Source organism: Vitis riparia, chromosome 18 (assembly GCF_004353265.1).
Source record: "Vitis riparia cultivar Riparia Gloire de Montpellier isolate 1030 chromosome 18, EGFV_Vit.rip_1.0, whole genome shotgun sequence".
NCBI classification, from domain to species: Eukaryota; Viridiplantae; Streptophyta; class Magnoliopsida; order Vitales; family Vitaceae; genus Vitis; species Vitis riparia.
Window position 1 is genome coordinate 7,630,390 of NC_048448.1, and position 20,079 is coordinate 7,650,468.

The 20,079-nt window shown below is 37.0% G+C and overlaps 1 protein-coding gene across 1 annotated transcript in view; it reads right to left on the reverse strand.

Moving 5' to 3' along the window:
* The window catches only part of LOC117907379, a 44,335-nt gene that overhangs the window by 5,145 nt on the left and 19,111 nt on the right, over positions 1-20,079 (reverse strand). The window contains exons 11-14 of the mRNA XM_034820902.1: positions 12,458-12,617; positions 12,312-12,373; positions 11,221-11,315; positions 930-1,043 (exon numbers count right to left, since the gene is read on the reverse strand). Of these exons, the coding sequence (XP_034676793.1) occupies positions 930-1,043; positions 11,221-11,315; positions 12,312-12,373; positions 12,458-12,617 (431 nt within the window). The remainder of the gene's footprint in view (positions 1-929; positions 1,044-11,220; positions 11,316-12,311; positions 12,374-12,457; positions 12,618-20,079) is intronic.

Here is a 20,079-nt window from a genome sequence, read left to right on the forward strand (position 1 = left end):
ACTTTTATTTCTTTATTTATTGACAGGTGAATTCAAGTTCTTTTATTTATTTATTTTTTAATGAAAGATACAGAGGGCAGGACTGGAGTCATACATTTCCGCAACACAGGTTAATCATATGAAACACCACAGTGGTTGTAAGAGGTAATATGAAAATCAGGTCAATCAAGTTACGAAATTCCTCCTAAATCAACGAGAACCACCCACATGATTATTTATGACCAGTCTGATCATATGACCCAATGATGCATAATTATATCAGTTTGCACCCTGAATAATTCTTATAGGAAAACATACCATTTTATTTTATCACTTGGTTCATGAACTCTCAAACTAAAATCTAAATTATTCAAGATCTCTGCTCTGAAATTTCAACCAAGAGAATTAAAAGGGATAAGTTAGTAAAGAAAAAGACTGATATTCTTGTGTACCTGGGTTGTGCCTCCTTTCTCCTCAGGCCATCCTGGAATTTCAACCAAGAGATTTTTTTTTTTTTTTTTTGATAGGAAACAAAAAAAAAAAAAAGAAGCTGATGGTTTGCCTATGTACCTGGTTTTGCCTACTTTTTGGGAGGCACCCTGTGTCTGGGTGTGAATGTGCAGACATGTGCCTAATAAAAAAAGAACATTTGCACAGAACCAACATACTCAATGCAAATGGGCAAACAGTATTAAGGATCTCCTTAGAAACTCTTCAAGAATATAGAATGCTGATGAGCCCCTAGGAAACTTATATCAAGCAATAGTTATTAATTTAACACGTAAAGTGTACATACACGATACAGCATGAGCCAAATGATACAGCAAGTTAAATCTTAACATTCAAAGATAATCCAGTATAAACAAGGTATAGCCACTCCTATAGATCAGAATGTATCTTCCAAACAAACAAGTCATTAAGTTGTAGCTTAGCTTATTTCAAAAGAATACCTCCAAAGATGAGCTGCAACGTTGGTGCATTGTGTGGACAATGCTCAAGAAATGAGACATCACTGCAATTAAATTATCATGGATCCAAGGCTGTGCTTTCAAAGCATTCACAACCTGGAAAACAATATCACATGAGACAGAGAAAGCATAAATTAAGAGTTATGGGAGTCGATCTCTTCCCTATCACTGGATAACCTTCTTAATGCCTATTCCCTATTATTCAACATCAATATTTCAACTTAAAATCAAATCTAATCCAAAGAATAGCTGTCCAAAACTCTTGATGCATGATACCTGTTAGGATAAAAACAGTGTCATATATTTTTCATGTAAATCAAAATGCACCATCAGTAAGTATTGCATCTTGTTGATTCCCAAGAAAAAAGATATTTAAGATTAGAAATGAATAACAAAAAGGAGGGAAATGAGAGAATGCTCACACATGGAACATTGCGCGTATGTTGCAAAGGCATGTATGGAAGATTGAAACTTAAGCATAAGTGTTGTTCCAAAGAATATTAGAAAAGTATTACTCGAATATTTTATTTAAACGATAGAATGTGAGGCTGATAACTATTTACACACATACATATATGGGTTATAAAGTTTATTATGCAAATTTTATGATGGACTTTATAACCCATAAAATAAGTCCATCATAAAATTTGCATAATAAAATAAGTCCTTTGAACTCTCCATGAGGACCTAAGCCTCAGGGTGCTGACAGTGCCCACCAAACTGGGTATCCAGGGCATTCAACCAGCGGTAGCAATCAAATCTAAAACTGTGTGCCTCTACCACACGTCTTGACATTGACCCTACCCAATTGGGCACCTTGATGAGCTTTGATCAACAATATAATATGCACTAATAACAAATATAATTTTGAAAGTAAATACTGAATATTAACGTGAAGATACAAATTTTATTTCATTAAATTTCAATATTTGAAAACACATTACATTTAATACTAAAATGATGACCTACATAGTTTGACGGTAATTGATGACGATGAGATGCCATCTTGATTTGAATCATATTTGTATCATGAGGTGGAGTTTGCATTATTCTATATGCATCTATGAACATGCTACACACAAATATTGTTAAAATTTCTCCTTGTCGGAGTTTGCACCTAATTTTGCATGGATTTATTATTTTGCCATTCTTTAAGAGTTCAAGTAGCTCTAGAACATTCTAAAACCTTGAGGCACTTGGAGGTGTTTGGAGCAGATTTGGGATCCTAGGTGTTTTGGATTTTTTGACACAAAATATCGATAAGAGGAAAATGGATTAAAACTCATAAAAACTTCAATAAATGATAAAATAAGTAATAATACACACATTGAAATTGTTTTATTAAAGAAATTTGATATATATATATATATATATACACGCAATAAATTTGTAATATTAGGTAATAATATATGAATTTGAAAACATATTAATATTAAAATAATAATATATTTAGTTTGAATATATTGAAAGATTTAAACATATTAATAATATCTATATATATATATATATATATATATATATATATATTTGTTCCTCTCTCTCTCTCTTTTGTTTTTGCCTATAGACGCCTCTTGTATATCTTCTGTATGCTTCGGGTTGGCCGTTGGACGCTTGTTCATATTAATATAACATTCTAATGTGCCTTTGCCTATCAAAAAAAAGATTTAAAAGAATAAATGATATATAGATAAGTATTTTTTTATTTAAAAATATTAATAATTTTATTTATAAATTTATATTTATTTTGTATTTAATTAGTATACAAAATATATAATAAGATAATTAAAATTAATTTATTTATAATATAATATATAAAAGATATTTGCAATTTATAATATATATAATTTATAAAAAATGTTATAATATTAATGTATAATCATGTGCGCATGTATCACATACAAAGATTTGGTCAAACGGAACAAGCCATCCACTTTAAGCCTAAGGGCCCAAGCTTGAGTCCTTCAATAGTGTCTATTTCAATTGCTTGTTTTTTAAATCGTAATTCCAAATCAATCCCACATCAAAAACTTTAGGGATAAAAATCCCCTATTTATAGAGAAGGTGTCCTTGGACTTATCACATCGTGAGACACTAGCTAGGCTGTATAGGCAAAAGGAATAGGGCTGCCTAGCACTACGCACGTTAGCCCATGTTTTGTAGCTTTGGGAGAAGGTTGTGACATGGCGGGAAAGGTGGCAGTGCCGGAAAATTGGCAATAATCACGAAATATCGCTATAAAATTGATATATTGCCGATAACTCGATGAAAAAAAGGCGAAATTTCCGAAATTTCAAGGGTCAACATTTCAGTGCCACTTCTCGTGTTGAGGTGGACCGACACTTGATTTATCGGCGAAATATCGCTGACATATCCCGATAATTCGGTCCTTGATTACCTTAAAAGCTACTCCAAAACTTGAAGGAGCATTGCTTATGCCATAAGTAGTTGTTAAGCTCCTTGGCATACTTTTTGTCATTTAAGACATGGGACTTGAGCACTTCCACCTTGTATGCTTCCAATTAGGTAGTGACAACTCCTCTAGCCATGGTTTTTTTGTGAATAAACATGTCTTGGGAAAGCTCCTCACGACGAATCTCAAAATTAGTAAACATCTCTAGCATCTTAACTTTAAAGGTAAACAATTCTTCGCATACCTCATGCGCCAAATCATGGCTAACTTGAGCATACCCTTGAGTTCCTAAAGTTTCTTCCCTAGGTTGTCAATGCTACTTCCACTTTGATGACGCATGCCTTCATGGCTTGAAGGGCATCTTCCAACATTTCCCTCTTCCTTCCTTTGATAGTGCTAAATTTTCTACAAGGATGTTGCTTCCTAAGAGCTACTTCACCCATCTTGAAGCTAGATATGTTTGTTAACATCCTTTCTTTCCTAGTTATTAACCTATTTGTAACCTTGACTTAATTGGTCACAAACCAAGACTTTCTTGAAAAATCCATGTGGCTCCTAGGCATCTCAAAACTCTGAGAATCCAAGTCAATCAAAATTAAGAGTCAATAGGAAGAAGAGAATGTTTAAATAACACTAGGAAGCTTTACTATACAAGACATTTCTCAACTCTTTGAGGTTGTTACAATAGGTTATGAGGCCTATTTATAGGTATTGGGGGGGATTTCCATTCTGATGTGAGATTTGGATATGCACATCTAAGTATGCCCAAAAGCATTTCAAAAGTTGTTTTAAGCTATTCTTTAACACTTCAACATTGCTTAGAGCAAGAACGAAAGTAACTCAAAATATCAGCGATATTTCATGGAAATGTCGTCTATCAATCCACTTTGACACAATAATAAGGGTGGTTATGACGAGTGGGCGAAATTTCAAAATTTTTCCTTGCTTATCGCCGATTTATCATGAAATGTCGATATTTTGGATTTATCGCCAATTTTTTGGGTGCCACATTAGCACAACTAACCCTTTCCCATTTTTAAATGCCAAAATGCGGGCCTAGCCCAAAGGGCACCCTAACTTGCCTCACCCTATACACTCAACCCATGCTTTCATGTTGTAAGATGCAGGCAACTACTTGATTAAATAGGACATTTTTTTGTTTCCCACTTTCTATGTAGGATCTGTTTCTTAAAGCCATGAAAAATAAATACCCCTCTGCATGCAAGAATTGAATCTGGATCTTGCGAATGAAATGTTTGGCCCCTACCATCGAACCAACTGCGCTTCAATGTTATTATATATATATATATATATATATATATATATATATATATATATATATATATAACTATTGTAAACGTTGATTTTAATTATATATTTGTCAAAAATTTTTCCAACATTTCTATAAATTTTGATCAATTTTCATTTTATCGATATTTTATCTCAAAATATCCATTGATATATCTTGATATATCTATAAAATCAAATTACCGATATATCCATCGAAACTGTTATTTTCATCCTTAGAGATACTTGGAGATGCTTTAACCAATGTTGAGATGCTTGAAGGAGCTTGTAGAAACTTTTGAAATGCTTAGAGGTGTTTAGACTTTAAAGTAGTTTGGACATGCTTGGATGTGTGTGCTTATTTGAATCCCACATGGACAATGTATGAAAATGGAGATCCTTCCCAATGGGAAAACCAGTAACCTATTGTAACTATTCTAAGGAGTTGAGAAATGTATAGGAAAGTTTCCTAGTTTTTTTATACTTGCTTTCTTCTAGCATTCTCTTCTTATTGGCTCATACTTTTGCTTCCACACCCATTTAACTCAAGACTTGAATGCTTAGAGTTTTGAATTTCAAGGAAGGTTTTGGTTTGCGACATAGTAATTCAAATTTCATATAACATTTGTGGAGGAAGAAACAATAAAAGAGAGGTGTCCATATTTTCCAGAAATATCACTAAAATATTAGGAAACATTGCGACATTTTGACACATGCAATGCTATTGGTGATATCAACATTTTAAGGAAATTTCAATGATATATCGAGATACTTTGCAAATTTCCTTGTATCCCTTTCTTCACATAAGGCAAACCTAAAATACCAATATTTTAACAAATATATTGGTAATAATGTCAATTTTTCATCTTCATTATATATACTTATACTTTTTTTTCTCTTAAAGAAAGAAAGAATAACTAGCAAAATTACAAACAAGAAAAAAGAAAGCGTTCGTGCCCCTTATTCGCAAGAGGCACTCACTCGACGATGATAAACCGAGAATATCCTAACTCGGAACAAAAAAACAAGGAAATATAGGTGTCCCAGGAATCATACCTCAAAAAAGAAAAAAAAATTACTGTCTTATATTTCATTTTGCAGTATACATGTATAAATATATTTTCCTATTTTATGATTGATTTATGAAATATTATATTTTCTTAAATTGATGTCATGAAAACCATTTTTAATGTTTACATAAAAATAGAAAATCTATATTTAGCTTAAACAGCTCTACTGTTTTTAATAAAATTGGCTATATATTGTTGTATATTACCTTCTCTTATTGCCTATTAAAAATTAATATTGTCTTAAAACTTATGATACACTACAGGAAAAATAGAAAAGCAATGCACAACATGATTTTTGAGTTGACTAGAACCTAAAGTAAATACTGCACAGAACAGAAGAAGCAGTTTCTCAGGACTGCAGTACTCCATTGACACATTCTTATGCATCCAAATATCTGTAGCCAAGTTTAAAAGAAAAAAAAAAACTGCATTCAGAAGGATGGAAATACAGCAGGGCAATTCAAACATCCATTTCCCAAAGCCCATAAATATCTTGATTATCCAAAAAGGCTAAGAACTTGGAAGGTCTAACTTAATTGGATAACAAATCCTAGAAAAACTAGCAGAATTTTTTATTTATTTTTTATCAGAAACAAAATAAGCATTAAATATGGTAACAAGTACAAAAAAAGGATGAGGAATCCCCCCAAAAATACAAAAACTAATAAAAAAGTATAAGAGTGAAACCTCCACTATACTGGGGAGACCTCTACAACACATGGGAATATACAAAAAGCAACTTGGCACTCCATAAGGTTCATCTCATCTCCAACCTATAAAGCCCTAACCAATGTTCCTCTCCTTACTACCCACACCCTTTTGTTCTACACAGCGAGTTCCAATCAAGTTGAATAACACTGGGAGGAATGTCTTTAAAAACAATGGTACAAAATGCCCAAAAAGAAGAATAGAAATAAATTAGGTTTCATATAGTTTCTAAAGTTCTCCACTTGTTCTCAAATGGAGAATTATCAAGGAGCAAACAATTTTTTTTTTGATAGGTAAAAAATAATACATTATAAAAGCGTCAAAAAGAGTGCATCAAAGTACACAAGACGTATATAATGGTCACCAAAAGATGGCCAAAAAATAGGGGAAGGGAAAACAAAAAAAATGACTCCTTCCTTAGTGAGAACCCAATAAATCAATAAAGTCACACAAGGACATCAAGCCTTCAGCCATGTACAACTTGGTCCAAGATAACAAGTTACAAAGGAACAAGCTTTTCAGTCTTTGGACAAAGAGCTCCTTGTTTTCAAATGATCTTCTATTTCTCTCCTTTCAAATTGTTCAAAAAAAGCATAAATGAGCTATTCCCCACACTTTCTCCCATTTCCTTCCAACAAAAAACCAACAACCTAATAGGGTCTCTTTTATTGAGGAAAATAACACTCAAAATACTCCAAAGAGAGAACAAAAGTTGTCACAAAACCCTTGCCATGCTACAATGTAGCAGAATGTGGTCAATCGACTCTTTCTAGATATGACAAAGGAAGCATCGGTTAGCTAGGGACCCCTCTCTCCTTTAGAGTTGATCTAAAGTCAGAGTTTTATCCCATGACGCCTCCCAATCAAAGAAACTCGCCTTAGATGGAAACCAAGAGTTCCAAACAACTTTTTTTGGGAAAAGGGCTGAACTCCTAGGCTTTAAGAAAGTGTAAAGGGACTTCATAGAGAAAGAACCGTTCTTTGTCTTCAACTAGATCACCTTATCTTCTCCTCCCCCATACACAACCTTATCTTGAAGCCTTGATGGAAACCACTCCATAATCTCAATCTCCCAATGGTTTAGATGCCTAGAGAAGCTAGGAGTCCAACAACCACTAACATTAGATTGGTTCCACAAATCCGCCACCCATGCCTCCTTTGAGCTAGCTAAAGTAAATAAGTAGGGGACAGAAACAGATAATGGCTCATCACCACACCACTTATCCTTCTAAAACTTTACCCTTCTATTGCCCACTAAAACGGAGACTTTACTGTTAACAATTGCCCATAATTTCCTAATGGCTTTCCATAACCCGACCTCATACCTATCTCTAACTTCCTTAGTACACCACCCCCACCCAAACCCCCTTTTTCAACTTCCCCATATTTGCCCCTTATAATTTCCTTCTAGAAAGCCTCATTTCCATTGTAAACAACTAAATCCACTTGCTAAGAAGAGTCTTGTTCTGAGCAAACAGTAGGCCACTTCATTAAATGAGACTATCTCTCTAAATTCCCTCCACCCTAAAGGAAATCCCTTTGTATCTATTCTAACCTCAACCTCACTTTCCTCAGCATTTGAAATAACAACATAAAGTAGATGGGCAAGCTAGACAAAGTGTTCCAGATCAGTGTGACTCCCCTCTTTGGAAATATATTGAATTTTTTACATCGTCAATCTTTTGCAAAACCTCTCTTCCACCCCACCCTAAACCGTCAGAGAGTGGGAAATGGCACCAAAAGGAAGATCCAAATAAAGGGTCAGAAGATCTTCCATCTTCCAACTTAGTATAGAAGCCAACTCCTCCAAGTTTTCCACCCTCCCAACTGGAATCAACTTGCCATTAAATTTATTTTCAAGCCTAAAATGGCCTCAAACCACATAAGTAACCAACTTAAATAGGTCATTTGAGTTTAGGTGGTTAGACTAAAAACCATGGATCTAAAAATCGGACCGGACCGACTGGTCCAACCGCTAGCCTATCACGATTTTGGTCTAATTCGGTCAATTGGGCCGGAAAGTGATTGAACCAGAATTGGACTGGTTAAACCGGTGGTCCGACCTGCGAATTGGATGAACCGGACGATTTCCTTCGAACCGTCCGGTTCAACATTTTTTTTTCCTACTGTCGTCGTTTCTTGCCAGCAGGACCCCCACCCCCCTTTGCAAAGTCACCCCCACAACCCCGTTGGAACCCTTTTTTGCCTTTTCCTCTCCTCTCTTCTTCCAGATTTTTATTTTTTAATTATTTTTTACCTCATCTCATTATTATTTATTTTCTTTTATATTTATAATTTTTTTATTTCATGACAATTAAAACTTATGATTTTAATTTAAATTAATGAAAACATTACAATTTTAAATAAATTTCTGATTTTAAAATAAATTTCTTATTTAAAAATGAATTTAAAAATTTTTATTTGAAACTAATTTTCTGATTTTCAAATAAAATTTTAATTTTTAAATAATATATAAATTATTATTTTTATTTCTATAATTATTTTAAATTTTAATAATTTATAAATTACATATTTATAACGTCACCGATTCGATCGCGGTTCGACTGTCGGTCTGATCAGTTAACCATGAACCGGTAACTTTTCTGGTTCAACAATTGGTTCAGTTCTAAAAACATTGTTAAAAACCAAAAAATCACCAACAAACAACAAATGAGAAACCTCCATTCCCTCACCATGTCTACCATTCACATTGAAGCCAAACAGATAACCACCCTCCCCAGCCCTCCGAAGGAGGCAACTGAGCGCTTCCATGGCTAGCACAAACAAATAGAACAATATGCACCATGTAATCCAATTGATTGCCGCTTCTACCTAAGCCCCATTTTGTCTAAAACCGAAAACAAAAACTCTCAATTTACATGATCATAAGCCTTCTCACAACACCTTGCAATTGTTGCTCCACAAAGCCATTCTGAAACTTTTTTTTTTTTATCAATAAGTGTATAATTTTATTGCAAAGAGGCGCTAAAATAGCGACCCACAGAATTACAGTATAAAGGAACTTACCCCCTTACAACAAGGCCCAAACAACAAGGAAAAAACAAAAAATTATCTCCTTAACGCATACACACCCACTCTATAAAATCTATTAAGGTCGAAGGACCATCTTTTATCCACAATTTGGTTTCCGACCACAGTAAATACACAAAAGAAACTTTCAGCTTTTGAATGGACAGCCCGCAATCCTCAAAAGCAATTGAATTTCTAGCCTTCCATATAACCCAAAACAAATATAACGGTCCCAATTGCCACGCCACCTTCCTCTTCTTTCCCAAAAAAGAGCCCCTCCATCCTAAAAGGGTTTCCTTCACCGAAAGAGGAAAAACACAAGAAACTCCAAAAAAAGAAAGGAGCAACATCCACACTTCCCTTGTTTTTACACAATGAATGAGATGGTGATCAATTGACTCCTCACACGTATGACATAAAAAACATCTATTTGCCATCACCCAACCTCTTTTTTGCAAATGATCCAAGGTTAGAACTCTCCCCCAAGAAGCCTCACACGCAAAAAAACTGAATTTGGGCTGCACACAAGAGTTCCAAATAATCTTCGAAGGGAAAGAAGCAAGAGACCCCGGCTGCATAGTCCTATACAAGGATTTTACCGAGAAAACCCCATCCTTTGATTCATCTACTTCACCCTATACTCCTCATCCACCCTAACCTTCTTCCCCTCCAAGCGACAAAACAACCTTTCCACTTCTTCCATCTCCCAATCATTGAAAGGTATATTGAAACAAGGATTCCAACTTCCCCCCCTTTCCCCCTCGGCTGTCCAAACTTCATTTACCCAAGCCTCTTTGTAAGAAGCTAAAGCATATAATGAAGGAAAAGTCTCGCACAAAGGGACGGTTTCACACCATTTGTCTTTCCAAAACCTCACCTTCTTACCATCACCCACCACAAAGCCAAAAGAAGGGGTTACTAGATTTCCCATTTTACTTATTGCCTTCCACAACCCAACTCCATAGGCCTCCCTAGTCTCACAAGATCTCCACCCTCCTCTTTCCTCCCCATATTTCCCTCTAATCACTTGGTTCCAAAGGGCCTTTCTTTCATTTGCAAAGCGCCATACCCATTTGCCAAGGAGAGCCCTATTGAAAGCTCCAAGACTCTTAACCCCCAACCCTCCTCTTCTTTTGTCTAAACACACAATTGGTCACCTTACTAAGTGCAGTTTTTGCTCAAGAGCCCCACCACCCTACAAGAAGTCCCTTTGGATCTTCTCCAATCTGATTCTAACCACCCTAGGTATCTGGAAAATAGACATAAAATAAATCAGCAAATTGGACAAGGTACTTCGCACTAAAGTCATCCTCCCCCCTTTTGAAATGTACTGATGTTTCGACATAGCCAATTTCTTTCTGAATCTTTCTTTTATTCCATCCCATGCTGCAACACTTTTAAACAGGGCACCCAACGACATTCCTAGGTAAGTGGAAGGCAATTTTCCCACCTTATAACCGAACTCAATAGCACAAAGCCATTCTGAAACTTAGAGGCCAACCACTTTACTCACCATCTTTTTAAGTCTATTAACCTACACTTTAACCAAAAAAATTAAAGCTTATACAAGCTTTGGACACATATTTCTGCTCAAAGGTAGCAAAAAGAAAAAAGGACAGGAATGTAACATTCTCAAAAGAGTTAAAGCTTAGAAAATCTTTGAACTAAAACATGTGTGGCATAAAAAATTAGGTAGCAAGTGATGGATGCATTGGTGGCTTATAGGGAGAGGCTAACAAATAAAGCACTTTCGAAGGTAAATGCTTACCAGTGATCTGGTCAAATCTTCATTTTCACAACCATATATAGCACATATATCTAACAATCTGGGTAAATCAAGCAGCCTCTTTTCCTGCAAAAGGACTATATGTGGAATTATTGAACAGTATCAGAAAAATAGCAAATATATACAAATAAAGAGTCCTATTTTTCATGATAGGATATTTTTATTAGATGCTATGCTACTTTATTTCTTTGATGTGAACAACTATACGACAAGTAAAGAAATAAATAAACCCTGAAAGGCTTCTCTTTTTTCTTTTGATAACAGTGAATACCTTGACAATGAGGCAGTTATAAGGACCCTACCATTGAGCTCCACTTGGAATGCCCTTTCAAGGTATTTTAAGTAAACAGAAAAATTATTTGACAACCACACATGTATAGCAATGTGGTTATCTCCCCTCATGCCTTTGAAGAAAGCATCAAATGAAGATATGTTATCTGGTAGATTTTGAACAAATTACAATAAAATATGCCAAAAGCATACTCAAATCACTTTTGAGCACTTATCACATTTAGAAACACAAAATCATTATCAATGAACACTGAATAGAAAATTAGCATTATCACAACATGCCCACACAGGCACCATGCCCAATATTTGAGTCCTCATTTACCAGACCTAAAGATTGGGGATGGATGAGTTAAATGCTTGCACACCTACCTACACTTGAACCCATTTACAACTTAAAATTTGACATGTTCAAGAGATGTTTGTAAATTTTGACATGTTCATGATCTTACTACCAAAAATAAAAACTGTATTCATTTGGAAAACACTAGTACAAGATAGTCGTAAGAATGTGGAATATGGGTAGCAGCAGAAAGACATAAATAAAGGTTTGTGAATCAAGTTCTCTAAATGAACCCAATGCCTGCTTAATGAGTCCAACACCAAGTGCTCAAACACATGGTATTTACGAATAAGATAGAGATAGTCATGTAACAATATGCATAAAACTCAATACAGCACAAGCTTTATTCAAACTATTTAAAGTTTGCCACTCTAATCCCACTTTGCATGCTGAAATAAAGCCACATAAGCAACAATTACAGTGACAAGTAGAGACAACACACCTGCATGATCCTTTGAACTGAGGGTGTCAGCAGCCCGAGCATCAGGATCCCTATTGGAAGATCTGCACCCAAAAGAATTCAAAGATAAAACAATGAGCCCAGGGAAGAAACTTGACTAAGTAACACAAGCTAAAACCAACACTTACATGCGAAACAAGACCATGAAGACACGTCGGCTTAATTCAAAGTCTCCAACAATGACCCCAGCAACTATTCCTTTCACTCCATGATGAGGGAAATCATACCATCTACTCCTAAATTGTAGGAAGCTATCCAGAAAATCATGCAGTGAATTGTCACTGGCCACTGAGAAGTGAAATAAGATCAGTAAATATTACGTAACAAAACAACCAACTAAAACGTTATTATTTGAAAGGGGCTTATTAAAGAAAACTATTATACATGACATGGATAATCTTCACATGGTTCTAAGCATTGATTGAAGGGGAAAAAAAGAAAAAAGAAAAAAGAAAAAAAAAACAGAGAATCTCTGCATTTAGAAATTCCCGACTTCAACCAGGAAAAAATTATCTCCATCCATGAATAGGAACAAGAAATTCAAAATAACTCATTTTTAAATAATTATTAACTTGTCAATTATATTTCTTTTTATTACTATCATTTTTATTTTTGAGGATAAAAACTACAATTCCAATGTAGTTTGACACTAATTATCAAAAATTGGTATTGGATATAAAAAAGGGTATGGTAATATTCTAAGACTTTTCAATTCTTTTTCTTTTATCAGAAATGAAAGATATATTAATTAAAAAAAAAGTACAAAAGGAGGATGAGAGGTCCTCCCCACAAAATACATAATATTGACCAACCTAAAACTAAACACCCCCACTATACAAGGAGAACCATACACAAAGGCAAAGGCTGCTTAAGGATAGACAAATCTTCTCAAAGCCAGACTCAATTCCTCTCATTGTTATCCATAACCTTTGAACAACAAACCAAAAACCACCTAAGTTGAATAATATTGAGTGAAATGCTTCTAAAGGCAATGGATAAAGGAGGTCCACAAGGAGGAATAGAAATGAAGTAGATCACACAACATCTCTTTTGTTCTTTATTTTTCCTCAAAGATCCTAGCATTTCTCTCTTACCACACAATCTAAAGCATAGTGAAGTACGCGATTTGCTAAAGGGTCTTGCCTATGATAGAACTCTCTAAACCCTGAAATGAGATAATCATCATATCACATATACTCTTGGGCAAACCCTAATCCATCTTGGCTAGATTGAAGAGCTTGTGCCGAAGCCCCAATGTTAAAGGGCAATGTAGAAAAAAATGGTCGATTAATTCTCCACTTCCCATGCATAAAATGCACCAATGAGAACTAAGAAACTCATAAGGTCTTATAAATTGTAGCATGTTGTTGGTGTTTACCTTCTTGTGTATCACTAGTCAAGCAAAGACCTTGACCTTTGAAAGGACTTTTGATTTCTATAAAAAATTGGTTCGAAAGAACTGGATTGGTTTTGATAAAATGAATAATGTAAAAAAAAAAAAAAAAATTACTGAAAATAAACCTTGTTGAATATAATGAATTTATAGTGTATGTTGAATATAATGAATTTATAGTGTACAATCTTTTCTTTTTAATATAGGTCACATGTATGGTAGTTAGGTCTCCTAGCCTTGTATATATATATATTTTCTCAATTGTAAGTAGACACAATGAATGAGAATCAAGGTTTTCTTCTCTCTCTCTCTCTTAACATGGTATCAAAGCCAAGGGAGAAAACCTAATTCTTTCCAGTTTCCCTGTGTCATCAATTCCGGGAAACCTTCCTGTGACCGTGTTTCATTCCAGTCACCTTCCCCAGACCCCAAAGCTTTCCGGTCGGTCGAATCGTCGTCAGAAAACATTCACCGCCGGCGACTTTTCCGGTGACCACACCGCAAGGAGCGCCTGGAGGAGATCTCCAATTTTTCCCAAAGCACCGGAACCAGAAAACCACCCATGCGCCGGTCACACGCGTTTTTCCGGCCGGCGACTGCATCTCACCCGCCGGCGCGTGAGGGCGTGTGAGCCACTTTCCGGCGACGCGCTTCCTCCTCTAGCCTCGCCTGACGCCGACTAGCCACCCTTCATACCTGTTTCTGCCATCCGAGCCCTGCACGTGCCTCTTTTGGGGTTCTTTTGCTTCCGCCGGTCCTCCGAACAGTTTTTCCGACGTCCTCCAGCTATTTTTTCTCAACCCCAATCCCTGCACGTGTCTTGGGAAGTGTTCTTCTACCTTTCCGGTGGTGCCACGGTTGTTTTTCTTTTCCATTTGGTCTCTCACATGGGCGATTCTTCGGTTTTTCCTTCTTCAGCCGCATCTGAAGCCGTATTAGGGCTCTCTTCGATCCAAATATACTTCATTCTCCAGATAAGTGGATATGACTACTAAAACTTCCATTTTTTCCTCTATCATATCTGGATCTCCTATGATTACTTCGGAGAAATTGGTTGGCAGTGAAAATTATCTTTCTTGGTCTGCCTCTGTTGAACTTTGGTTTATGGGACAAGGATATGAGGATCACTTGGTTACACAGGAGGCAGATATCCCTGAGGTTGAGCGCGTACAGTGGAGAAAGATAGATGCCCAATTATGTAGTGTATTATGGCAATCCGTTGATCCCAAGATCCTTCTTCATCTTCGGGCCTACAAAACTTGTTTTAAATTTTGGACTCAAGCCAAAGGATTATACACGAATGATATCCAACGTCTTTAAAAGGTGGCTTCTGCTATTGTCCATATCAGCCAACAGGACTTGGATCTATCTACTTATATTGGTCAGATTACCTCTCTTAAGGAGGAGTTCTTGACTGTGATGCCTCTTACTCCTGATGTTGGGGCTCAACAAACACAGCTTGATAAGTTCTTCATGGTCCTTACTCTTATTGGCCTCCGTCCGGATCTTGAGTCTGTCCGCGATCAAATTCTTGGTAGTTCATCAGTTCTGTCCTTGGATGATGTGTTTGCTCGCCTCCTTCGTATCTCGTCCACTCAGACTTTGCCATCTGATAGCATTTCAGATTCTTCTGTGTTAGTTTCTCACACTACCTCTCGAGGAGGACGCAGTGGTAACCGAGGTAGAGGCCAACGTCCTCATTGCACCTATTGCAATAAACTTGGCCACACTCGCAATCGTTGCTATTAGTTACATGGACGGCCTCCTCGCACTGCCCATGTGGCCCAGTCCTCTGATTCTCAGCTACCTCAGCCTCCGAGATCCTCCGCATCTCAGGCTTTTGTTGCCTCTGTTGCCCACCCTGGCAATGCTTCTGCCTGCCTTATCCACACATCTTCTCTTGGACCCTGGATTCTAGATTCTGGAGCTTCTGATCACCTATCTGGTAATAAGGATCTTTTCTCCTCTATTATTATTACCTCTGATTTACCTACTGTTACCTTAGCTAATGGTTCTCAAACTGTAGCTAAAGGTATTGGTTTGGCCTTTCCTCTGCCTTCTCTACCTCTCACTTCTGTCCTTTATACTCCTGAATGTCCTTTTAATCTTATTTCCATCAGCAAAATCACTCGTACTCTTAATTGCTCTATTCCCTTTTCTGATAAATTTGTGACCTTGCAGGACCGGAGTACGGGGAAGACGATTGGCATAGGACGTGAGTCTCAAGGCCTCTATCACCTCACCTCGGATTCATCTCCTACAGTTTGCATTTCCACTAATGCTCCTCTCCTCATTCACAGTCGTTTGGGCCACCCTAGTCTCTCCAAGTTCCAGAAGATGGTCCCTCGTTTTTCCACTTTGTCGTCGCTTTCGTGTGAATCATGTCAGCTTAGGAAACATACTCGTATCTCGTTCCCAAAGCGTTTGAATAATCTGGCAAAGTCTCCTTTTGAGCTTGTCCATACTAATGTTTGGGGTCCTTGTCGGACTGCGTCTACTTTAGGATTTCAGTATTTTGTCACTTTCATTGATGACTATTCTCGATGTACTTGGTTATTTTTAACGAAAAATCGAGCCAAGTTATTATCTATTTTCCAAAAATTTTATGCTGAAATCCAGACCTAGTTCAATATTTCTATTCGTGTGTTACGCAGTAATAATGTCAGGGAATATTTTTCAGCTCCATTTACTTCATTTATGTCTCATAATGGGATTCTTCATCAGTCTTCTTGTGCTCATACTCCTCAACAAAATGGGGTAGCTGAACGCAAGAATCGACATCTTGTTGAGACAGCTCGTACTATCCTCCTCCATAGTAATGTTCCTTTTCGTTTTTGGGGGGACGCTGTTCTTACCGCTTGTTATTTAATTAATCGTATGTCCTCCTCTATTTTACATGATCAGATTCCTCATTTCCTTCTCTTCCCTGACCAACCACTTTATTTCCTTCCTCCTTGTGTCTTTGGTTGTACTTGTTTTGTTCATATTCTCACTCCTGGACAGGACAAGCTTTCCGCCAAAGCCATGAAGTGCCTCTTCTTGGGATATTTCAGGCTTCAGAAGGGTTATCGCTGTTATTCCCTTGAGACTCATCGATACTTTATCTCCGCTGATGTCACTTTCTTTGAGGACTCACCATTCTTTTCCACCACTTCTGAGTCTCTTCCTGTTTCTAAAGTCTTGCCCCTTCCCATTATCTCCCCATCTGATGTTGTGTCTCCTCGACCACTTCAGGTTTATCATCGTCGCCCTCGTGTCGCTGCTCCTCTCCCTTTTGCTGAGGCACCTACTGACTCACTTCCTATCCCTTCGGCTTCTCCTGCCCCGGCTCTGCCTTCTCCCGATGATTTACCCATTGCTATTCGGAAAGGTACTCGCTCTACTCGTAATCCTCATCCTATTTACAATTTTTTGAGTTATCATCGATTATCTTCACCCTATTCTGCTTTTGTTTCTGCTATATCCTCTGTTTCTCTTCCAAAGAGCACCCATGAAGCTCTTTCCCATCCAGGCTAACGACAAGCAATGGTGGATGAAATGGATGCTCTGCACTCTAATGGCACTTGGGATCTTGTTGTTTTACCCTCTGGTAAATCTACAGTTGGCTGTCATTGGGTCTATGCAATTAAGGTTGGTCATGATGGTCAGGTTGATCGCCTTAAGGCCCGCTTAGTTGCTAAAGGCTATACTCAGGTTTATGGTTCTGATTATGGTGACACATTCTCCCCTATTGCCAAGATTGCTTCTGTCCGCTTACTTCTCTCCATGGCTGCTATGTTTTCTTGGCCTCTTTATCAGTTGGATATTAAAAATGTCTTCCTTCATGGTGATCTTGCTGAGGAAGTTTATATGGAGCAACCTCCTGGTTTTGTTGCTCAGGGGGAGTCTGGTTTAGTGTGCAGGTTACGCCGTTCTTTATATGGCTTGAAATAATCTCCTCGAGCATGGTTTGGCCGTTTTAGTTATGTTGTTCAAGAGTTTGGCATGCTTCGTAGTACAGCAGACCATTCAGTTTTCTATCATCATAACTCCTTGGGACAGTGTATTTATCTGGTTGTTTATGTGGACGACATCGTCATTACAGGCAGTGATCAGGATGGTATTCAGAAACTAAAGCAACATCTTTTTACCCACTTCAGACCAAAGACTTGGGAAAACTCAAGTATTTCTTGGGAATTGAGATAGCTCAATCCAGTTCCGGTGTGATCCTTTCCCAAAGGAAGTATGCTTTAGACATCCTGGAAGAAACTGGTATGTTAGACTGTAAACCGATAGACACACCTATGGATCCGAATGTCAAACTTGTACCAGGACAGGGGGAGCCTTTAAGAGACCCTGGGAGATATCGACGGCTCGTAGGTAAATTGAACTATCTCACCATTACTCGTCCAGACATTTCTTTTCCTGTGAGTGTTGTTAGTCAATTCCTACAGTCACCATGTGATAGCCATTGGGATGCCGTAATCCGCATTCTTCGATATATCAAAAGTACACCAGGCTAAGGTGTGTTGTACGAGAACAGAGGTCATACTCAGGTTGTTGGTTACACAGATGCAGATTGGGCTGGCTCACCCACAGATAGACGTTCCACTTCAGGGTACTGTGTTTTTATTAGAGGTAATCTAATATCTTGGAAGAGTAAGAAACAAGATGTAGTAGCCAGATCTAGTGCTGAAGCTAAGTATCGAGCTATGACTTTGGCAACATGTGAACTCATATGGTTGAGACATCTTCTTCGAGAGTTGAGATTTGGAAAGGATGAACAGATGAAACTCATCTGTGATAACCAGGCCGCATTACATATTGCATCCAATCCAATCTTTCATGAAATGACCAAACATATTGAAGTTGACTGTCACTTCATTAGAGAGAAGATCGCATCAGGATGTGTTGTTACAAGTTTTGTTAATTCAAATTATCAACTAGCAGACATCTTCACTAAATCTCTCAGAGGTCCTAGGATTAAATACATTTGTAACAAGCTTGGTGCATATGACGTATATGCTCCAGCTTGAGGGGGAGTGTTGAATATAATGAATTTATAGTGTGCAATCTTTCCTTTTTAATATAGGTCACATGTATGGTAGTTAAGACTCCTAGCCTTGTATATATATATTTTCTCAATTGTAAGTAGACACAATGAATGAGAATCAAGGTTTTCTTCTCTCTCTCTCTTAACAAACCTAAAAAGGATAAAAACCAAGCTCTTGAATTTGCGGCAGAAGAAGACAAGTGCACAAAAGTGAGTGAAGACATGAGTCTTTCAAGGTTTTCAATTTCCATAGTAAGGAGATTGCAACGAAAGTTAAGATTTCAAGAAGGTGAAAAGGAATTACCAAGGACACCTGATATAGTGAGATTTTTCATTGTGATTATTAACTCTTTAAACACTTGAAAATTATGAACACATTGGTTGATCTCTCCACCACAAATCTTCCTAGAAAAAAAATCTCTCCCTGTCGCTCACTATAAAGCGAGTATATGAAGAGAAGTCTTGAAAAACAATTGTGTAATGGCTTTCCAAGGGCATCTATGTGACTAACTAGAATGTTGGCGTCCCATCCATCATACTTCATAAATGCTCAAAATAATAGAATGTCAAAGGTCATAACTTCCCTAGGGAACCTTCAGAGCCACTTCCCTAAGAGAGCACAATTTCTCATAGAAGTCTTCACAATCCCCAAACTTCTTAACTCCTTTGGCCTACACACTATGTCCCAACTGATAAGATGATTTTTTTTACCATCCATAGTCCTTGACCAAAGAAAATCCTTTTGCAATTCTCAATCTTTAAGGCTATTGATGTTAAGATATTGGAAAGAGATAAAAAATAGCTACTAATGTGAGACAAGCATAATTGGATTAGAATTATTCTCTCCTCCCCAAGACAAAAAAGCTTTTGTCCTCCTATCTAGTCTTCAACATTTTTTTCCTGCCATAAAACTCACATTTAAGCAAGACAAGCAGTTTACCATAGAACCTTGTCTCTAATGGATCTTCCCAACCCTTTATATGAGATGGTCATTACATTTCACACATACTCTTAAGAGGAACCCAGTCCAAATGAGTCAATCTGAATAGTTTATGCCATAACCCAAAAGTCAAAGGACAATGTAAGAAAAAATTATCTACCGATTCACCACTCTCTGTACACAATAGACAAATATTGAGACTAGGGTTTTGTAGGATCTTATCAATTGTAGCATATCATTGATGTTTTACTTCTTATGTGTCAATAACTAAACAAAAGACTTGAAATTAAATTGGACTTGTGATTTCCAAACAAGATCAGTAAGGAATAATGTAACCGGATCAACATGGTTGGACAAGACTAAAAAAAACAACTTTATTGTAAAT